A 17,619-nucleotide genomic window follows, 5' to 3' on the forward strand; every position below is an offset into this window, starting at 1 on the left:
AAATGGATGGATGGACGATTCCAGACATATTTTAGGATGACTCAGGGGCAGTTTGACAACCTGCTGTCTGTCGTCAGGCCGTACAGCTCTGGGTATCCAGCAACCGCTACCACCAGTTTCTTCTCCATTATTTACCAACTGTAAACTTGTTGTGACCACCACAGAAGGCCCGCCACTCAAATCAAGAGATGACATGGAGTGTTTTTATGCCCCGAGTTGAAGTATTTTCAACTTGAGGAGTTCAAGAGCATTCCGGGAAAAATGGCACCTAGAGCACAGATACGTGAGTCCTGTTGCACGCAGTCCAATAGAGCACCTTTGGGATTTGGTGGAACGGGAGATTCTCATCATGGATGTGCAACTGACAAATCTGTCGATATGGAGGAAAAGCTCTGAGAAATGTTTCCAGCACCTTAAACCACGAAAAATGAAAGCAGTTCTAAAGGCAAAAGGGGTCCAACCTGGTACAAGCAAGGTGTACCTAATAAAGTGGCCTGTGAGTGAATATTTTTAAAGTAGTAAGAATAGTACTGCAGAGAGCAGATGAAACACACACACAGCTACAAAAGGATTATTTTAGGTTAGATCCTACTGTCACCTTCTGTCCTGTAAAGAATTCAGGAAACAAGTAGCGAGCCAGAAAGAGGGCTAAGACAGACAACATGAAGACCATTTTTTATTTTTTTCTAACCGCAGATTGAAAGTATACAACTGAACATCATGATTTGATTTTTATTATGAGACTCATAAATAAAAATACAAAAAAATTCCACTACAAAAAACAATCTACTGTTAGTAGGATGTAAAAAAAGAAAGAAATATTCTTTATATTTTCACTATCAAAGGCACAACATTGACTTTAGTGACAACATGGAGAAGAGAACCTGCAGCATTAAATCTTTTATTTTTCCTTTTTATTTTTTTTTTCACACTCCATCAGAGAACACTGAAATGTTACAAAGAGAGGTGTCTGATTCTACATGGAAAGAAAACAAAAAAGAACAACCTCTATATCAACAGACGGTGGCTATAGATTGGTGGCACAGCTCAACAGGAAACGTACTGCCACGGAAAAAAATAGCACGTTGTCGCTGGAAAAGACAAAGGACCTTTGCAAAGCTCTAATGCAAATTTTTCAAAAAATCATACAACTGACAACAGTAAGAGAACAAAATAAAGAAAATAAAAAATAATAATTGGGCACCTTCTAAGATTAGGCTAAGATTAGGTGCTGAGGTAGACAAAAACTATAACAATTCAAATCATAATAAAAACACTATTTTCTTAATACAGAGCAACTTGACTGGCACTTGTGCTGTCACAACAATGGAGGAGAGAAGTAGCACAGACAAGCCAGGGAAAGACAGAGAGAGAGAAAAGCTTTGTTACATAAAAAGCTTTGTTATGCTTGGTCCGACAGGGCAATTGGTCCTCAGTGCTAATATAAAAAAATACAATGTCTTGGTGCTTTGTTACTCAAAACAGTTTTTAGTCTAGACCTCGATGGCACATGCATTGCAACACTGCATGAAATGGCTACTTTGTTCTAGAAACACCACACCAAAACACAGAGTGCCAGCTCCAGGGATGCCATGATTCCTCTCTGACGAATTTTAACATCCCCTTCTAAATGCATTTTGTAGAAAAGAAAAAGTACTTAAAAACTGAAGCAAAGCAGAAGGGGAATACCCTAGTGCCAACCTACCCAAATGGAGGTTTTTAGTCTTATATTTTTCAAGAGCAATATAAAGTTCTCATCAGCAAACCTGTTGCTGACAAAAAAAGAGAGGAGGACAAAAAAAAAAAAAAGACGATCTGAGCGGAGACTTGGGGCTTAATTTGCCTGCAGAATAAAAAACAAAAAAACAATTTCATGGAGCAGATTTTGTCCCGACAGTCTCTGTCTGGATTCCAGTAAATTCTCCCTACGCTTTGTTTTGTGGCGCTAAATAAATGCTTTTGGGTGCCAATCACAAAGAAAAGAAGTGAATGCAGAATCCCAGTTGCTATTTCAATAGCATTAAGGGTTTATTGCAGTCCTTGAAAAAGACACCCTGCTCTATTCAGGATTAAAAAACAACAACAAAAAAAAATCAGGTCATTTGCGAGCGTCATGACATCCCTAGGGTGCTGGAGACACCATTTTTATTTTCTTCTGAAAATACGGAAACTAAGCAGATATAGATGGATATTTTTGTTGAACAAATTCCATTTTTAGGCACAAATAGTACAGAAACATCGGAGGAACACTGAGGGAAGAACTATATCGATGCCAATGTATATATATATTTTTTTCCAACATAGAGAAAAAAAGTGGCATAGAGTATCATTTTATTTTGTATCTGATCTGATTAGTGCATTTTTCCACTAATACACACACACGCACGCACGCAACATAGTTACACACTCTTTTACGCACTCTTTCACCCGCACGAAAAAGTAGAAAACATTCAGAGGACGATGATAGGAATAATGTGACTGATCAGGTCTTGCATTGTGGAGGTTCAGACTGAGCCGTGACTGCGTATTATAGTGGGTGGATATTATATGAGGGTGAAAAAGCCCCTCAGCTCACAGTGTTTGAGAATAAAATGGCAAGACACCACGGGACGTGCCATCCCTTCTTCTTTTTTTTTTTTTTTCAAATACAAAAACAAAAGACATGTCGACAGTCAAGTTTGATTGAAAAATTGTGAATGACAAGTACTAATTGGTCGGTTTGGCAGCGCCCTTCTGCCATCCCGTATTTTATCTTTTTTTTTTTTAACCTTTTTTTTTTTTCGTCACATACACACACACTCGTAAAATTTGTGGCGGATAGATTTAGTCCTTCACCTACAATGCAATTGACATCCAGAAAGCAACACTTATTATTACAATATGTTCACACACATGTTTTTTTGTCCAACAATATCAAAGAGGAGCAAGGCAAAAATGATTCACACCCAGAGAGAGAAAAAAAAACAGGTAAAAAAAAAAAAAAAAGAAATACAAATATTTGTGCCCTGCTGTAACCCTCCACAAATGGAAAAAGGACTGACACTGAATACAAAAATATCACAATTTTTATATATCAAATTGCCTCTGTTGGCTCTTGTTCAGGAATACGCTCATTTCTCAAGAGGAGCTTGTCAGCCGAGAGAATCTCTATTTTTAACCTTCTGGTTTTTCTTTTTTTTTTTCTTTTCTTGTGTTGATTACCACTTGCAGTTCCAATTGTCCAACGCACTCTGCATCACTGCAAATATGACCTGTCCTGGGCGGTTCAGCGTTTTTTGTTTTTTGTTTTTTTTGATGAACCTTCCTTTTTTTTCACATTACAAAACTACACTTCTATTCACATATTTTCAAGTTTTAATTCTTGTTTTTAAACCCTCTTAAAAAGCAATAGTACTTCCTCTTATCTGCCACATCCCTCTTACTCATCACTTAAGGCTTCAAAATTGCTTTTTCTTTTCTCTGCTCTTCTGTGGTTGGAGGTGCAGGGGGAGACTATAAGAGAAGAATAAACGTCCATTTGAATGACTTTCCAAATCCTATCAACCTCTACTTTTGTTATCTCTTACGCTTTTATATACATTTTGCTTAAAAACAGACAATCATAAATCAACTTTTGAAAAAAAAAGCATGAGATGAAGTAGCAATGATGAAATAATGCAAAACACAAACACAAAAAAATGTGCTTTTGCCAAAAATAATGGAACAACTTAGAGGTAGCTTTTATAACAAATGACCAAACCTTCCGGCTCTTTAACAAGCGGGGTTAATAATACCAAGTTTGGTAACAAGTAATGCACAAAGAAATACACAACATTAGAAAAACAAAAAAAATCTCTTCACCGTGGCACTTAATTTTTCTGCGTACGCATTGCGTCATCACGTCGTGCAATGCGTCTTTCTGACACACACTCATGAACACACGAAAAAGTGTACAAATGAAACAAAAGGGAAAATTAAAATACACAAGCAACATGAGGTCACAAAACGAGGTAATTCAAGTACGATGTGTTGAGATCAAACTCAAGGTCAATAATAACAACAACAACAACAACAGGAGACGAGAGAGACGAAGCGCAGGGACAAAACCACAGAGAAAGAGTTGATTTATTCTGTCGTCTTACTGGTCGCCCCCTAAGCTGCTGGGCAGTGTCTCGTCCTATCAGTGATTTCCCCCTTTTTTTTTTTTCCACCGGCCATTTGGATATGTGATCAACCCGGTAACGCTGTGACGTGCAGTGATGCTCATTAAAGCCTTAGGTTCACCCATAATACCTGTGGCTGTAGTCCTACAAGTTTAATGCTGCATTTCAGAGACGTCAGAAAATCGGAAATTCCCACCTCCCTCTCAACAAAACAAGTTTTTCAGTTTGTGCTGTACGCAGAGTTGTGGTCATGTCAGCATCGCAACATACACTGTAAATGCTACATGTTACTTTTAACATGACCACAGTGGTAACTGAAATGCAAATATGTACCATTTAAACACTATTTGTGATATAACTACAGGTAAGGAGCCTCAGATAACGCAGGACCCACCTTTAGATCCTTATTTCAGTTGCTACTTCTCCAGTGGTGCACACTCTCAGACAAAAAGGCTTCTGTGGCCCCTGATGGACTGGGGGCCCTCTCCTGTTTTGCCCAGTTCAACCTCACACAGGCTCCGCCCTCTACTGGACTCAATAGGTAATACTCTTCTCCACGTATTCGCCCACTGAAATCTGCATAAATGTGCCATCTAATCAGAACGTGCCTAAACGAATACATGCGGTGCCCACAATGTATATAGGAGCTGTATGACGGATTGTCCACATTATTTTATATTGGCCCCACACCCATTGCCAACATGGATGGGTTTACCCAAGTGGGCCCCAGATAAGATCCCCATTTTGGGCCCATACCCACTTGGTACCCAGGTAACATAACCCATGTGGGGCCAAAATGGAGCAATGTGAACAATCTGGCCCATCAGCCCACTTATTACCTATTGGACTGCCCCAAAAGCAGTGCAATGTGGCACACCGCATTGAACAAAACATTTGTTGGATGCCACATTTCCATTTGCCATTTTCGCTTGTGTTGAAAACGCTGCAATGGATGAGGAACAGCAGATTCACAAGGTTGAAATGAGGAGGTATCATCTAGATAACACAACAAAAACCTAAATAAGTTGGCATCTGGCTGGAGGGACATCACCACCGAGCTGAATGTTTCTGGCATGTATTGTGTGGCTCAGCAGAGCTTGCTAGCAAGCTAGCTTGTTTTACAAAGTGCAGGTGGTGGTATGATATAGTATGTATACAACAATGATATAATTACCCATGATAATACTGGTATGAATATGAATAGTAAGACAGCACGTGTTTGACCATCCTTTTAGTGGTTACTCTGAGACCACACACATACTTAGCAGATCCAGTATGGACTGAAAACGTACGATGTAACGCGATGTGGTGCGATAGTCAGATGCTCGCTTGCTGTTAGAACATGGTCACTAGCCTCCTATACATGTTGTAGGCTCTACACATATTTGAGAAGGCACATTCTGATTAGCTGGTTACATTTACCCAGATTTCAGTGGATGAATGTCTGCTCATGATTAGAGGAGAACATTACCCTTTGAGTCCAGTCGAGGGCAGACCCTGTGCTAACAGAACTAGGGTTACAATATCGTAACCTTTGTTAGTAATCCAGCCTTGCTTCAATGTTCACTAAAGTTTGAATTTGAAGATCACATGACCTCAAGGCCCTGATGTGCAATCTGTTAAAGCCCTTTCATCAAGAACATTTTATCCCATTTATCATAACACCTGGTGGTGAATGATTACATATATCTATTTCAAATGTAAAATAGCATTTAGAGCTGCTAGCTAGCTAGCTAACGCACGAGCTGTTGCATGAAGAGTATAGTATTCTGATGAAGAAAGTCTGAACCAAGGCATGGAGACTAAAAACCACCTCCAAGCTGGGAGTTACAGGTTTCTGACTTCCAGTGAAAGGCAGCATTGACCTGCTGTGTATCTGACGACAGCCTAGTAAGAACCCGGCTCACAGTCTTTCACATTCATGTTTTGATGCCATATAACAGTCTTTAACCTGCCACACCACGTTTGACAACAGGGTTGCAGCTAAGGCATTCCCAGCACTTCTTCAACATTCACAACGAGCAGTCGAAGTCACAGGACTCCCACGGAAAGCAGCCTTTTCCCATTTTGTTTTCCATCACTGTGGTGAATGGACAGATCTATTGTGGCGTACAAGTGTTAACTGCTTATGTGTCAGTTTGTGTAGTTCATCATTAGTGTGAGATAATGATAGTAATCTGGTTAAATGTACATGGATAAAAGCAGTCCAGTTATCTATTGCTGAGTAGGTGGATATGCAGGGTTTAATGTGGCATACTGTGATAGCGAGTTATGATTTAATGAAAAAATATATAACTTGCAGACATCAAACAGAGACTGTTGTCGTAATTTGTTTTTTACCTGTGCAATCAAGCCATGATAAACTGCTGTACGATGCAGAGCTAAAAAAATACAAGATGAAAAAAGTGACACAAGTTGGCTCTCTGCGGAGAACCACGGGTGGCCAGTGGTGACTCGACCTTCTCCAGCCCTCATCCGACAGAGATGCAGGACCAGGAAGACAACTGAGAAAACTGGGGAGACTTCCAACAAAAAAAAGCAGCACTAGCATCTTCTCCGCCCCTCCCCCCCCCCCCACCCAAACAACCAAACAGATGCTTGGTTTGCAGTATTTTAGTGCTCCCATTCATCCAGTTCAACTGTTTCATGTACTGCATATGCCCACCGGCTCCGCTCCGCTGCTGATTCTCAGGGGCTATCTCACTGCCACTGCTGGGATCCAAAGGATCTGGGTATGGTACTGGCAGAAAATTGGGAAGATCTGTGTCTAATGCACAGGCAGAAATGACACAAGTTTGCAAAACAGATACATCTCCTGTTAGGGATGGGAAGAATTAGGAGCTTGCTCACCTGAAGCAGTTCACTCAAGCTCTTCAAATGCTTCTTGATAAGTTGAAAACTGTTGAAAATAACATCTCAATTCTCCTAACAAGATAACTACCATGACAAGAAGGGTTTTGGCTTCTGAAAGCCAGCAGTTCCTCAATACTTGGAAAGCAACCCATGACATGATTAAATGGGGGCCTAAACTGCTGCTCATATTCACATATTGCTCATGTAATCCAAACTAGTATGACTAAGCAATGCAAATGTAAACAAACCAATACCAAAGTAAAACAAACAAAAAAAAAGCCTTTCCTCCGTTTGGAAAGTAAAAGAACTCAAAATGGAGTGATGGCAAGGATGTGCAGGTTCAGATAGCCCTTGAGAATCTGCTTTCTCAATCGCAGCAGCATCCAAAAAGTCACTTCCTTGCAGCTCGCTCGCTGTATGGCGCTGCATGAAATGACCTGAAACAATAACACAGTTGCAGATGTAGTGAATGACCCGGTGAATCCGAACTATGGTGGAGAATCTCTCTCCGTGTCCAAGTCTTTCTCTCCTTAGCACTTCTGTCCCACAATCACCACCCTTTTACCCCGCTGGTCGCCGCCACCTTTGCATGAAAAGTAAAAAGAGAAAACAAACCCTCTTGCTTTCGAGTCTCTTGCCGTTGACGTTCCTACATCGTCAACACTCCACCACAGCCTCCTATCCGCTGAATTACATTCCCCTTACCTCTCAACCCCTGCCCCCTACCCTCACACGTACCCTCCCTCTCTTCATTCGCTCTCCCGGCCTCAGACATAGCAGAGGTACAGGTAGGTCTTCTCTATGCGCCAGTCTGGCGGGATGTCTTCGGGCTTGTGGCCTTTCATGTGCTTCTGCATGGCTGACAGGCTGGGGCAGTACTCCAGGCAGATGGTGCATTGGTAGGGCGAGGCGCCGTTGTGGGTGCGCAGGTGCTTGATCATGGCCGAGTAGTCCCTGGATCGCTGGTGGCACAGCTTGCACTCGAATGGCTTCTCACCTAAGGATGATAAGGGTGGGGTTGAAGACAACAATTATGTCAGCCAAAGTGCAATTCAGTGACAGTGTTATGTGCTTGTTGAGCCGTGATGTGCCTGTTAATCAGGAAATAAATGCACTGGATACTGGAATCAAAGCAAAGAAAAGGAAAGGATGCATTTCACTTGTAATTCATATAAGACATGTAATTCACTTATCTCCACCAATACCAATAAAGTCAGAGCACCTTTGTGAAGGCCTGTACCAGCAATGGCATATCATTGTTTGCAGAGATGGGCAGTATTTCAATTAAATTAAATGTTATCTAATTTTGAGTATTTTGGGATTTGTATTTTGTTGGACAGAAAAAAAGATGTAATTTGTAACAAAATGCCATTAGAGCATGCATCTGTGTATTTCAATTCTTACAATACATTATTTAATATGTGTTTTTATTCTCAAGCAAAGTCGTTTTTCCACTGCACAAAAAACACCAAATGCGATGCCAATTTTCGCGTCCTGTTACTTGTGTGAGTTTGAATGCATGCATGAGTTTGAATCGTTTCATATGCATGAATAACTTGCGTCATATGTGCGTGAAAATGCTGAATTCATGAATGAACGTCTGCCTGTAAGTTCTCCATATCATATGTCCCTGCAGGATCTCAATGCTGATTGACTATTGCAGCGCAAATTGGTTGAAGTTCATATTTCTAAACTCTCACAAATAAACGTAGAATGAGAAATTGCACTATTTGCTTCATTCACACTGCTTAATTTGCGGAGGGTTAAAGTCAGATTCACACTGAGGCTACTAAATGCCGAATATGTGATTTTATCAGTTTGTCTCATACCAGTACTTTGAATTTTATTTTGACATATTTGATGAGCAGATATTTGTAACAAGATACTTTTTGAGGCATTGGTGCCCATCTCTGATTGTTTGCATAAAATGCCAATGTGGGGATCTTCTATGCCTTGATAGCCAAATTGCTGTGGCCACTGCAGTGTCATTACAACCTGGCTCTTATTTTGTAGTTTTGGCCATGATTACATGATTATCTACACCACTTTATCTGGAGGTAAAACTGCAAGTGCGAGTGTGCGAGTGCACAGAAAAACTGTGCGCACAACTATGGTAAGCAAATTTGCAAATCCTCGGATAGCGAAGGAATGAACTGCCCTACACTTCCCTTGATTGGCTAGCACTTGTTGCCTTCGTTGGTTGGATTCGATAGAGAGGGGTTGGTCAACACATCCTCACTCTGACCTTGTCACATATCGACATTTGGTCATGGACTTTCCAGGTTGTTATGACATGCAAGGTATTCTGAAATTTTGGGACGCCGTGTCAAATTCTGCCTGTTACATGCATTGCCCTTTTTCAAAATACACTTCCATTTTTACCGGAAATGTATCGTTTATGTCACTCTACACTTCTTGACATTTTTTCCCCCTTCAACAACCAATGCACATGGTTGGGTTTAGGCAATAAAAAGAACAGGGTTTGGCTTTAGAATCTTACGAGATGCCAACATCGGCCTCCCACGTGAAAATCGGTGTTTCTTGGACCCATCCACCACTCCTCCTACCCGCTCTTCTTGGACTTTCGGCGCCTTAACTTTCGTTCTTGACCTGTTCCGTTTTCCCTGATGCTGCAAAGCACTGTTAAATGATACCAATGACTGGCCATGTATCATGCCGACATTTAAGGACAGGTTTTTTTGGTGGTGTCTGATGTCGCAAGTCCATGCCCAAGCGCCAGATTTCAGAGTGAGACTGGGTTGGGTTGGTATGGGTAAGAATGTCCGGGTAAGCCAATCAGAGGCAGAGTAAGACAGAGTAAGGTGGGCTATTCCTTTGCTACCCTGGGATTCACAAATTCACCTCTGGTAAGTATGGTACATCTTTCTTTTCTTTGTCAAAGAAAACTGGGGGTAATCTTTTTAGTGATCGCTGCAATCAACTTTAAGCTTTATTAGTTATACGGATTCTGGCCAAAGCTACAAAAATCAAGATCCACAGTGTAATGAAACTGCAGACTGCAGCATATGAAACCTGTTGTGTGAGGAGAAAAAAAAAAAAAAAGTCTCCTTGTCAGGGCTTCAGGAGAGAAGAACGTCCCATCACCACTAATTTAGAGACCACAGATCTCACCCTGTTGGCCCACAAGAAATTCTGGTGCTGTTATGATAATTGGACTCTGCGCACAGTAAGTGACAAGCCAAAACCCCGGAGTGAAATCCCAACTGTCTCTAGAACAGCAGTGTGCAGCAGTAAAAGACCACACCAACTCTTTTAAGTCATTCCAACTGCCCCTGATAATTGGTACGACTCAAAAAGAGAAAAGAGGAATAAAAGCTTTAACGTACAGTAGCAGAGTTTGTTCACTTCTGAGAGACAGAATCAACACAGTCCTGTCCCTCTAGCGGCTAACAAATGATCTGCTAATTATTCTTGTGGTTGAGGGTATAAATCCTTAGTGTTCAGGTGTTATCAATTCTCATTACTGCCTTTATTGAAAAGACCCCACTGTATTGGGATATTGGAACCGTGCAAGGCCTTTTTCACATCCTGCCGTGCAACAGAGGAGAATGAAAAAGAAATGTCTTGCTATTCCATTGAATGTGTTTCAATTGAATGTGGCAGCAGAGGTTTTTAAGAGCATGCAGAGAATAACTTACTTTTGCTTATTAAAGTGGAAATAGACAACCTCCTTGCATTCCAAGTGGTATTATTGGGCCTCAATCACAAACAGTGCACATGCATTAATCTGTGCTTACACTACATGTATGAATATTATAGTACAAAACTGGGATTCATTAATATTTTCTTACCTTACCTTACTCTGCAAACAAATTTAGACCAACTCAGACTATGCATACACACAAATGATGAAGGCTCAGCTGTGTAATGATGGCTGCCCCCGACTGAGAATTTTCCTTGTTGACAAGTAGTTGTCATTTAGGGCCATTAGTCGACTTGTTGCATGTATGTATAGGATATTAATTCAATTGTTATATGTTTTGGGCGGGGCAACACAATGGTTTGAGTTGAAGGTGTGAGAAAGAATGGTATCAGTAACATTGTTAACACTGTGCTACATTACAGAGAAATACAAAAGCGTACTAATGAACCTTCATTAATATAGGCCTGTATTTTATCTACAAGTGCACGTCACACACTGAGCGAGCCGCCTGTTAATGACGCTGTGGGCTAATGGGCATGTAGCTACTTCCATGTTTCAGATGATACGTCATGTTTGTAGTCAACCAGTGAAGATGAGTTTACATATCACCTTGGGTTCGTCCTTCACCTTCTCAAAATGATCCCACACTTTGGATTTCCTGCCCGACATGTTATTAACTAGCCTGTGGAATAACCGCAGGCACCAGCCCTGGAAATTAACCTGACTCCTGTCTGACTGCTAAAGGATTTCGGAAAAGCTGTACGTTTCTTAAGTTAGTGTGCTTGTGGTTCTTGCCCTGTTGGACATTATTGTACAATTTCAACATGTTTTAAGGTCTCACTGATACTTTGGTGAGTATAATGTTATCATAACTAACAGAAGTGATGGTTCGAATAAGAACTGAGTCACAGCAAACGAGAGTTATTGAGAGAAGAACTAAAGACATAATCTAAACAGGCTAAACTTCCAGAAATGTTTAAATGGCTGGTATTTCCTTTATAAACCACATTTAATCACTTTAGTGCATTACACAAAATATAGCTCCTGCCATGGAGAACTCCTAAAGGTGTCATAAATCAAAGTGCCGCGCTGCTTTCTTGCTGTGGGGGCTGCTATATTCAAGAAGCACATTTCAATTCAGCAACGGCGGCCATCCTAAATGTGCTAATGATTTGAGTGATGGCAGGGAATAATCCACCAGCGCTCAAGCCGGCAGACGCAAATTAGACATGTAAATGCTGACCTTTACCAATGGCATTTGAAATGAGCTGTCGGATGTGATCTAGCCCAACGCTCGCTGTCACCTTTCAGCTGGAGCCTCGCACATGTGCGCTGGCAAAACGGGCAGCCTCACGCCTCCACTGCTCGTTCTGTCTGTCCTCTTGGAGCCCCGGTAACCTTGACCTCCATCGGGGCTGGGTTATGCCGCCATTCAGCCAATGAGCATAAATACAGTGCTGCGGGTCGTCATGTGTTACCCTGCAGCAGTGTGGACACCTGCATTATGTTGATATTGATAACCAGACTGTAAACAGGGTCGCCTCAAATAACCAGCTAATAATGAATTGCAAATGGGGCCCAGGTATTGATCAGCCATTGGCATTTGGGATGTGTGGAGAGACGGGGGCGGCGGGGGGGTTAGGTTGCCAATGTCGATGATTCATCAAGCAGCTCCCTTTTGTGCGAGGTGGCCTTTGACTGTGAGCTTGTCACTTGCTCTTGTTATCTGCTGTTGCTCTCCGGCTTAACGCAAAGCCCCCTCCCCCACACAAAAGGGGAAAGGGTGGACGGGGGGGAGCCAATTATTGGACAGGCTGCCTTGATAGTGTGGCTTAACAGCTGGCTTATTGAATGGGAGATGGGAGGGTGCTGCTGCTGCTGCTGCTGCTGCAAGTGTGTGTGTTAGAGAAAAAGAGATGGTGAGGAAGCATAAAGCCTTGGCTGTGTGCCATCCTGGTGAGCACTCGTGATATCCTCACTCAGTCTGCTACGTGGCATGCACTCATTCTCCAGGGCACCCAGCTTATCACTGTGTCAACATCTTTATGGGGCTCTAAATATACTGGGATCAATACAAAGTCTTCTGAGACATTCATCTACTGTATCGCAGCAACAAAGATATTCATCTGGTCTGGTCTGTGCCTCGCAACTTGGGTTTCCTACAGCAGAGTCCTTTAACAGGCACCAAAAGCTGCATCAATATGTTTCACCATTTTCTTTTAATGAAGGGCAATCAGATATAATGTTGCTCTCATATCAGATTAGAAGTGGCAGAAAGGAATGACATGTTATTGTACCAATCTGAACACATACATAGCTGTATTTTGGCTGTAGGTAGATAACAAAATTGTGCAATATAACATCCAAAACATTAATTTAGACCAAATCACAATGTCTTTTCTGACAGATAAGTGAAGCCGTAACAAAATCGCTTATTTACATAGCAGAACACAGAGCTGTTGGTCTACTGCTGCCTCTGTTGGTTAAAGTGGAGCGAATATTCAAAAACAGCGTACACTTACAGATATAGATTATTTTACATGGTTATTATCGAAGATGAAAACAAAGCAACAAAGTACATAAAATAAGTTCAGCAGACACTTCAGATAGGTCGGACCACCGTGTTTAACTATCTATAAACATAACAGTTATGACTGAAAATGACAACAGGTATCGACTATTGACAACACTCAGAAGGGTCCAAAAGCTGAGTGTGTACAAATAAGTAAAGTACAAATATTCTATATATATTATTATTTTATTATATTATTGTCAAATTGAAGCAGTCAGTAATGTTTGTTGGATCTGTAATGCTTTGGTACCACAAACAATAATGTGAGTGCTAATGTTAGCTTGCTAGCTAACGTTAGTATTCTCTAGCTAGCTAACTTGCTCTGAGCTACAGTGGCACATTTTAATCAGCGCTGACATTGGAGCATAACTTTGGTTTATGTGTGGGCGGAGGTCAGCCGTCAAATGTTGGCGCTAATGCTCAACCAGCAATTTGCTATTCGCCGTTTAAAAAGATGAAGAAGAAGAAGAGGCAGTAGAAACAAAAGAAGCTGTTGTCACTTCCAATGAGTGCAAAACAGCAGTGCACGATTTGCGACAACACTACTGTATTGAAATTAGTGCACCACGGAAGAAGTACATAGTGTACATAGTATACTACATTGAAGTGTACTAACTGAAGTATGTGATTTGAGACACTGTCCAAGGCGGAATTTGTACTTCTACTTTGAATCGATGCCATACCTACAGCGTAGGCTCTGCGTCAACATAAAGCCTACGCCATAACCTACGTCGTAGCCTGATATGTCCACCTAAAATGCCATAGGCTTGTGCTAATAATGTTAGCATGTTGTATTTGTGGGGAAAATGTGTCCAGATAAAGTCAAGTGTTTGTCTGTGAATGCTGCGAGTTATAGTGAAACTGATTTGTGTATTTGTGTTTGAACTTTTGAAGCCATGTTCAATGTGTGTTTAATGTGTATTTAATGTGAATGTAATTTGAATCCACTAAACTTTACAGCACTTCACAGAAACCTCCACCGCCACCTAGTGTTTTGGAGGTGTAACTGGAGAGTGACACGGACAAACCCCCGCACAAGTATAAATGCTCACAAGGGTGTAGGATACGGCGTAAGGTCTGCTGCACAAGTATAAGTCACGCTTAAGAAGACAGCCGTTAGCTTAGCTTAGCTTAGCTTAGCGTAAAGACTGGAAGCAAGGGGAAACAGCTAGCCTGTCTCTGTCCAGTACAGATTGTTGTTTTAGAGGTATGCAGTGAAACTATATTATGTCAAACAAAAGCAGCATCTTAGTCACAGTGAGGTTGCCAGGTTTGGTACCATCATGCCTGCACAAAGACTAAAACCTCACTGACCATGTCTGGCAACCCGTGCTATCATTTGAGATGCTGCACAAGATGCTCTGGGCAGAAGGATAAACTGTTGTAAATCAAGAAATAGTTCCAGCACACAACTCCCCGTAAGATCATAAACACTACTCAATCCTTTGATCATCAACATCAAGAAGTGCCGCGATTTTCTCTTCAAACAACAAACAGCCTCTTTGTCGGCCTGACTTTATTTTTGATCGCAGTACCTGTGTGCACACGGTAGTGGGTTTCCAGCTGGTGCTTGAGGCTGAACTTCTTCCCACAGCCGTTACATTCATAGGGCTTCTCCCCGGTGTGGATGCGTTTGTGGCCCTTCAGCGTGCTCTCATCTCGGAAGCAGCTCCCGCAGAACTCGCACTCAAATGGATGGTCCCCTGCTGAAATGTGGAGAAACACAAGCAAAGTTTACTTTGTCTGCAGACAAGATCTTGTTGTGAAAAGGCAACGGTGCAACGACTTCCTGAGGCCAAAAACATGAAGCTTTTCTCACATTTACTTACAAATACAAATCTTTAACATGAAGTCGTGACAAACTATAGTCTTTTATGTTTATGGTTGGTAACAGCAGTCAGACTGTGGCTGGATGGTTCACACCACCCAGAAATATTCAAGCATACAGGTGTGACACCTAAAGGGAGCAACATTACTGAATGTTTTGTCAGATTATTTTGGTGGGTTTATGCACAAAGCCAGAACAATAGGTGTTTATCCTCTAGTGGATACCCACTTACCAGCGGACCAATGTAACCCGTCTTTTGTCTCCTCTATAAATCACCTGCACTGTTATTTTGCTTTGTGTGGAATAATTCTAGCCTGTCATGGCTGTTCACTGGCCATGAGATGTACCATTGAACAGTCCACCGGTCTCACAATGCATTAATGGATAACCTGACTGTCGTCTTTATGTGAATATATATCTTTTCTCCAATTTATTTGATTTCTAATGCCTTTTTGTCTCATGTAAATCACTTTGAGTTGACCTATTGTTAAAAGGCGTTACATACAAATAGTCTTGCCTTTGATCCAACGAATCAAGACTTTTATGAAGGCTGTCAGGAATAAAGGGGTTTAAGTACATTTTTGTAGTGGCAGCCAGTCACCATCCTCGATCTGTTTTGGTTCAAATTTTGTATGTGGGAGTCAGGAAAAGGGCGCTGCTGTTGACACAGCGGTGTAGGTTTTGGGATTTCATGAATGCACTGTTGGGTTTCATGTTCCTAATTTGGATCACCATCTTGCTCTAAAAGAACAATGAGTTGTCATCCATCTCTCTGAACTACACTCCAAATCCTGCAGAGTTCAGTCTGTCTCTGACTGCACGCCAAGGGCATAGGTTTACATATGGACAGTAGGGTCGCCACCAATAGAGCGCACTCGTTTGCATTATCCTCATTCTAACAACTCTGTATAAAAATCGCATCTCATATTGATTCAGTGTAAGGGACAGTGCATTTTGTTTTTCAATAACCATCAATCACGTGTTATATCTGATTGAAAGTGTTTTTTCAGTTAGTTTCGGTGTGCCACCTTCGATGAAGAGCTGCACACTGCCACAAAAACTTTGCCTCTTCCGAAGAGAGTCTCTAACGAGCGTCTGTGTTTGTTAGACGGTCTGTCATACCATATCAGCATAGCAATATACACACCGGACTATTAGGCAGGTAGATTTTTTTTCTTGAAATATTATGACTTAAATCTGATTCAGTTTTCATTCAGATTTATTTTTAAAGTATTAATTATTATTTTTTTTTAAATATTTGACAATTTCTACAATCAGGCTTGTGCCTCACCAACTGCATCGCTAATTTTCCATCTCCAAAATGTTTGTAAACATGAGTCAAGTTTCTCATAAATGAGACCCCAGATTGCCCATTTGCCACAGAAAATTCATTTTCTATCAAAATCACGACACAACACCACTAAAAAATAGTAGTAGTAGCAAAGTTGACATTACAGTAGTTTATCGTGTCCAAATATTACAAAAAACATTTCTATATCTTCTGTCTCTTTTGCTCTGCCGCCGTGTTTACTGAGGTAAATTTTGATTGCAGTAAGCTCAAGGTATAATTTAATTTCTAAAATTTGCTGCAAGCCATTAAGAATTGTGCCTGCGGGCCATAGTTTGGCTATGAAAGGTTCAAAATTAGGGACTTTCCATGTTGGTGGAAAAGGGGTACGAGTGGACTGGATTGGACTCTTTGGCGGGCCAATTCTGGCCTGCAGGCTGTATGTTTGACACGCCTGATTTAAGGTAACCTTTGCTTAAATAAAAGAGCTGAAAGTGAAAATGAAGTTGTACATTAAAATATCTCTATCTGCCTTTCCATACCTTTACCGTCAGTGTATCACCTCACTGACAGCTGTCTGTTTCTATTCATGGCTCCTCTGTCTAATCCTTTCACACCAGGTAAATGTATTCTCACCTTTTATTTACACAGCCACACATTTACATTCTGAGACATTAGACTTATTTTAGACAGCAGGCTGGCAGTGGATGTACAGAATGTGTGCCTTCAGAAATGTAAAATGACAACAGGCATCATATTCTCGTCCCCGCGCTGCCGGAGCACAGGTCCCCACAGGGCAGCTGTAATGGATATTCAGATGTCAATGATCAGGGATATTATGATTTGCAGGAGGCTCTCACCAGCAGTCCAAAGACTAATTGTATTCCCGTGTTTGATGAGGAGCTGCTCCTTGCGTCATTTGCTCCCCTCCCCCACCCCCCCGCGGGTTACACTCTCCAGCCAAGTAATGTTGTGGATATTTATTAATGTATTTCACTCCACCGCTGCAGGTTTAAGTCACCATCAATGACCTATGCCTTTCATTATCTGCCTGTCCGAGCAGCAACGTGCCAGGGAATAAATTGCATTTCTCGTTATGTGCTGCTGCTGCTGCCCTGCTGTTAAGAGACAATTTCACTTCCATCCTGCATATTTTATTTAAGATTTTATGCCTGTCTATACAGTATGAATGTGTTTATTTGGTTTATTTAGGAGCTTAGATAGACAGAGGGATGAAAGAGGGATGAGAGATTGAAACTCCTTAAATGCTGA

General features: G+C 41.3%; 1 protein-coding gene across 3 annotated transcripts in view; it reads right to left on the bottom strand.

Moving 5' to 3' along the window:
- Window positions 1-649: 649 nt before the first annotated feature.
- The window catches only part of zbtb16a (zinc finger and BTB domain containing 16a), a 218,597-nt gene continuing 201,627 nt past the window's right edge, over window positions 650-17,619 (bottom strand). For 2 of the 3 annotated variants that reach the window (XM_049593059.1, XM_049593060.1), the window contains exons 6-7: window positions 14,767-14,937; window positions 650-7,992 (exon numbers count right to left, since the gene is read on the bottom strand). In XM_049593059.1, coding sequence (XP_049449016.1) covers window positions 7,763-7,992; window positions 14,767-14,937 — 401 coding nt within the window. In that variant the 3' untranslated portion in view covers window positions 650-7,762. The remainder of the gene's footprint in view (window positions 7,993-14,766; window positions 14,938-17,619) is intronic. The other variant, XM_049593061.1, reaches the window with a different exon arrangement.

This window comes from Epinephelus fuscoguttatus, linkage group LG12, assembly GCF_011397635.1.
Source record: "Epinephelus fuscoguttatus linkage group LG12, E.fuscoguttatus.final_Chr_v1".
In the NCBI taxonomy this organism is placed as follows: domain Eukaryota; kingdom Metazoa; phylum Chordata; class Actinopteri; order Perciformes; family Serranidae; genus Epinephelus; species Epinephelus fuscoguttatus.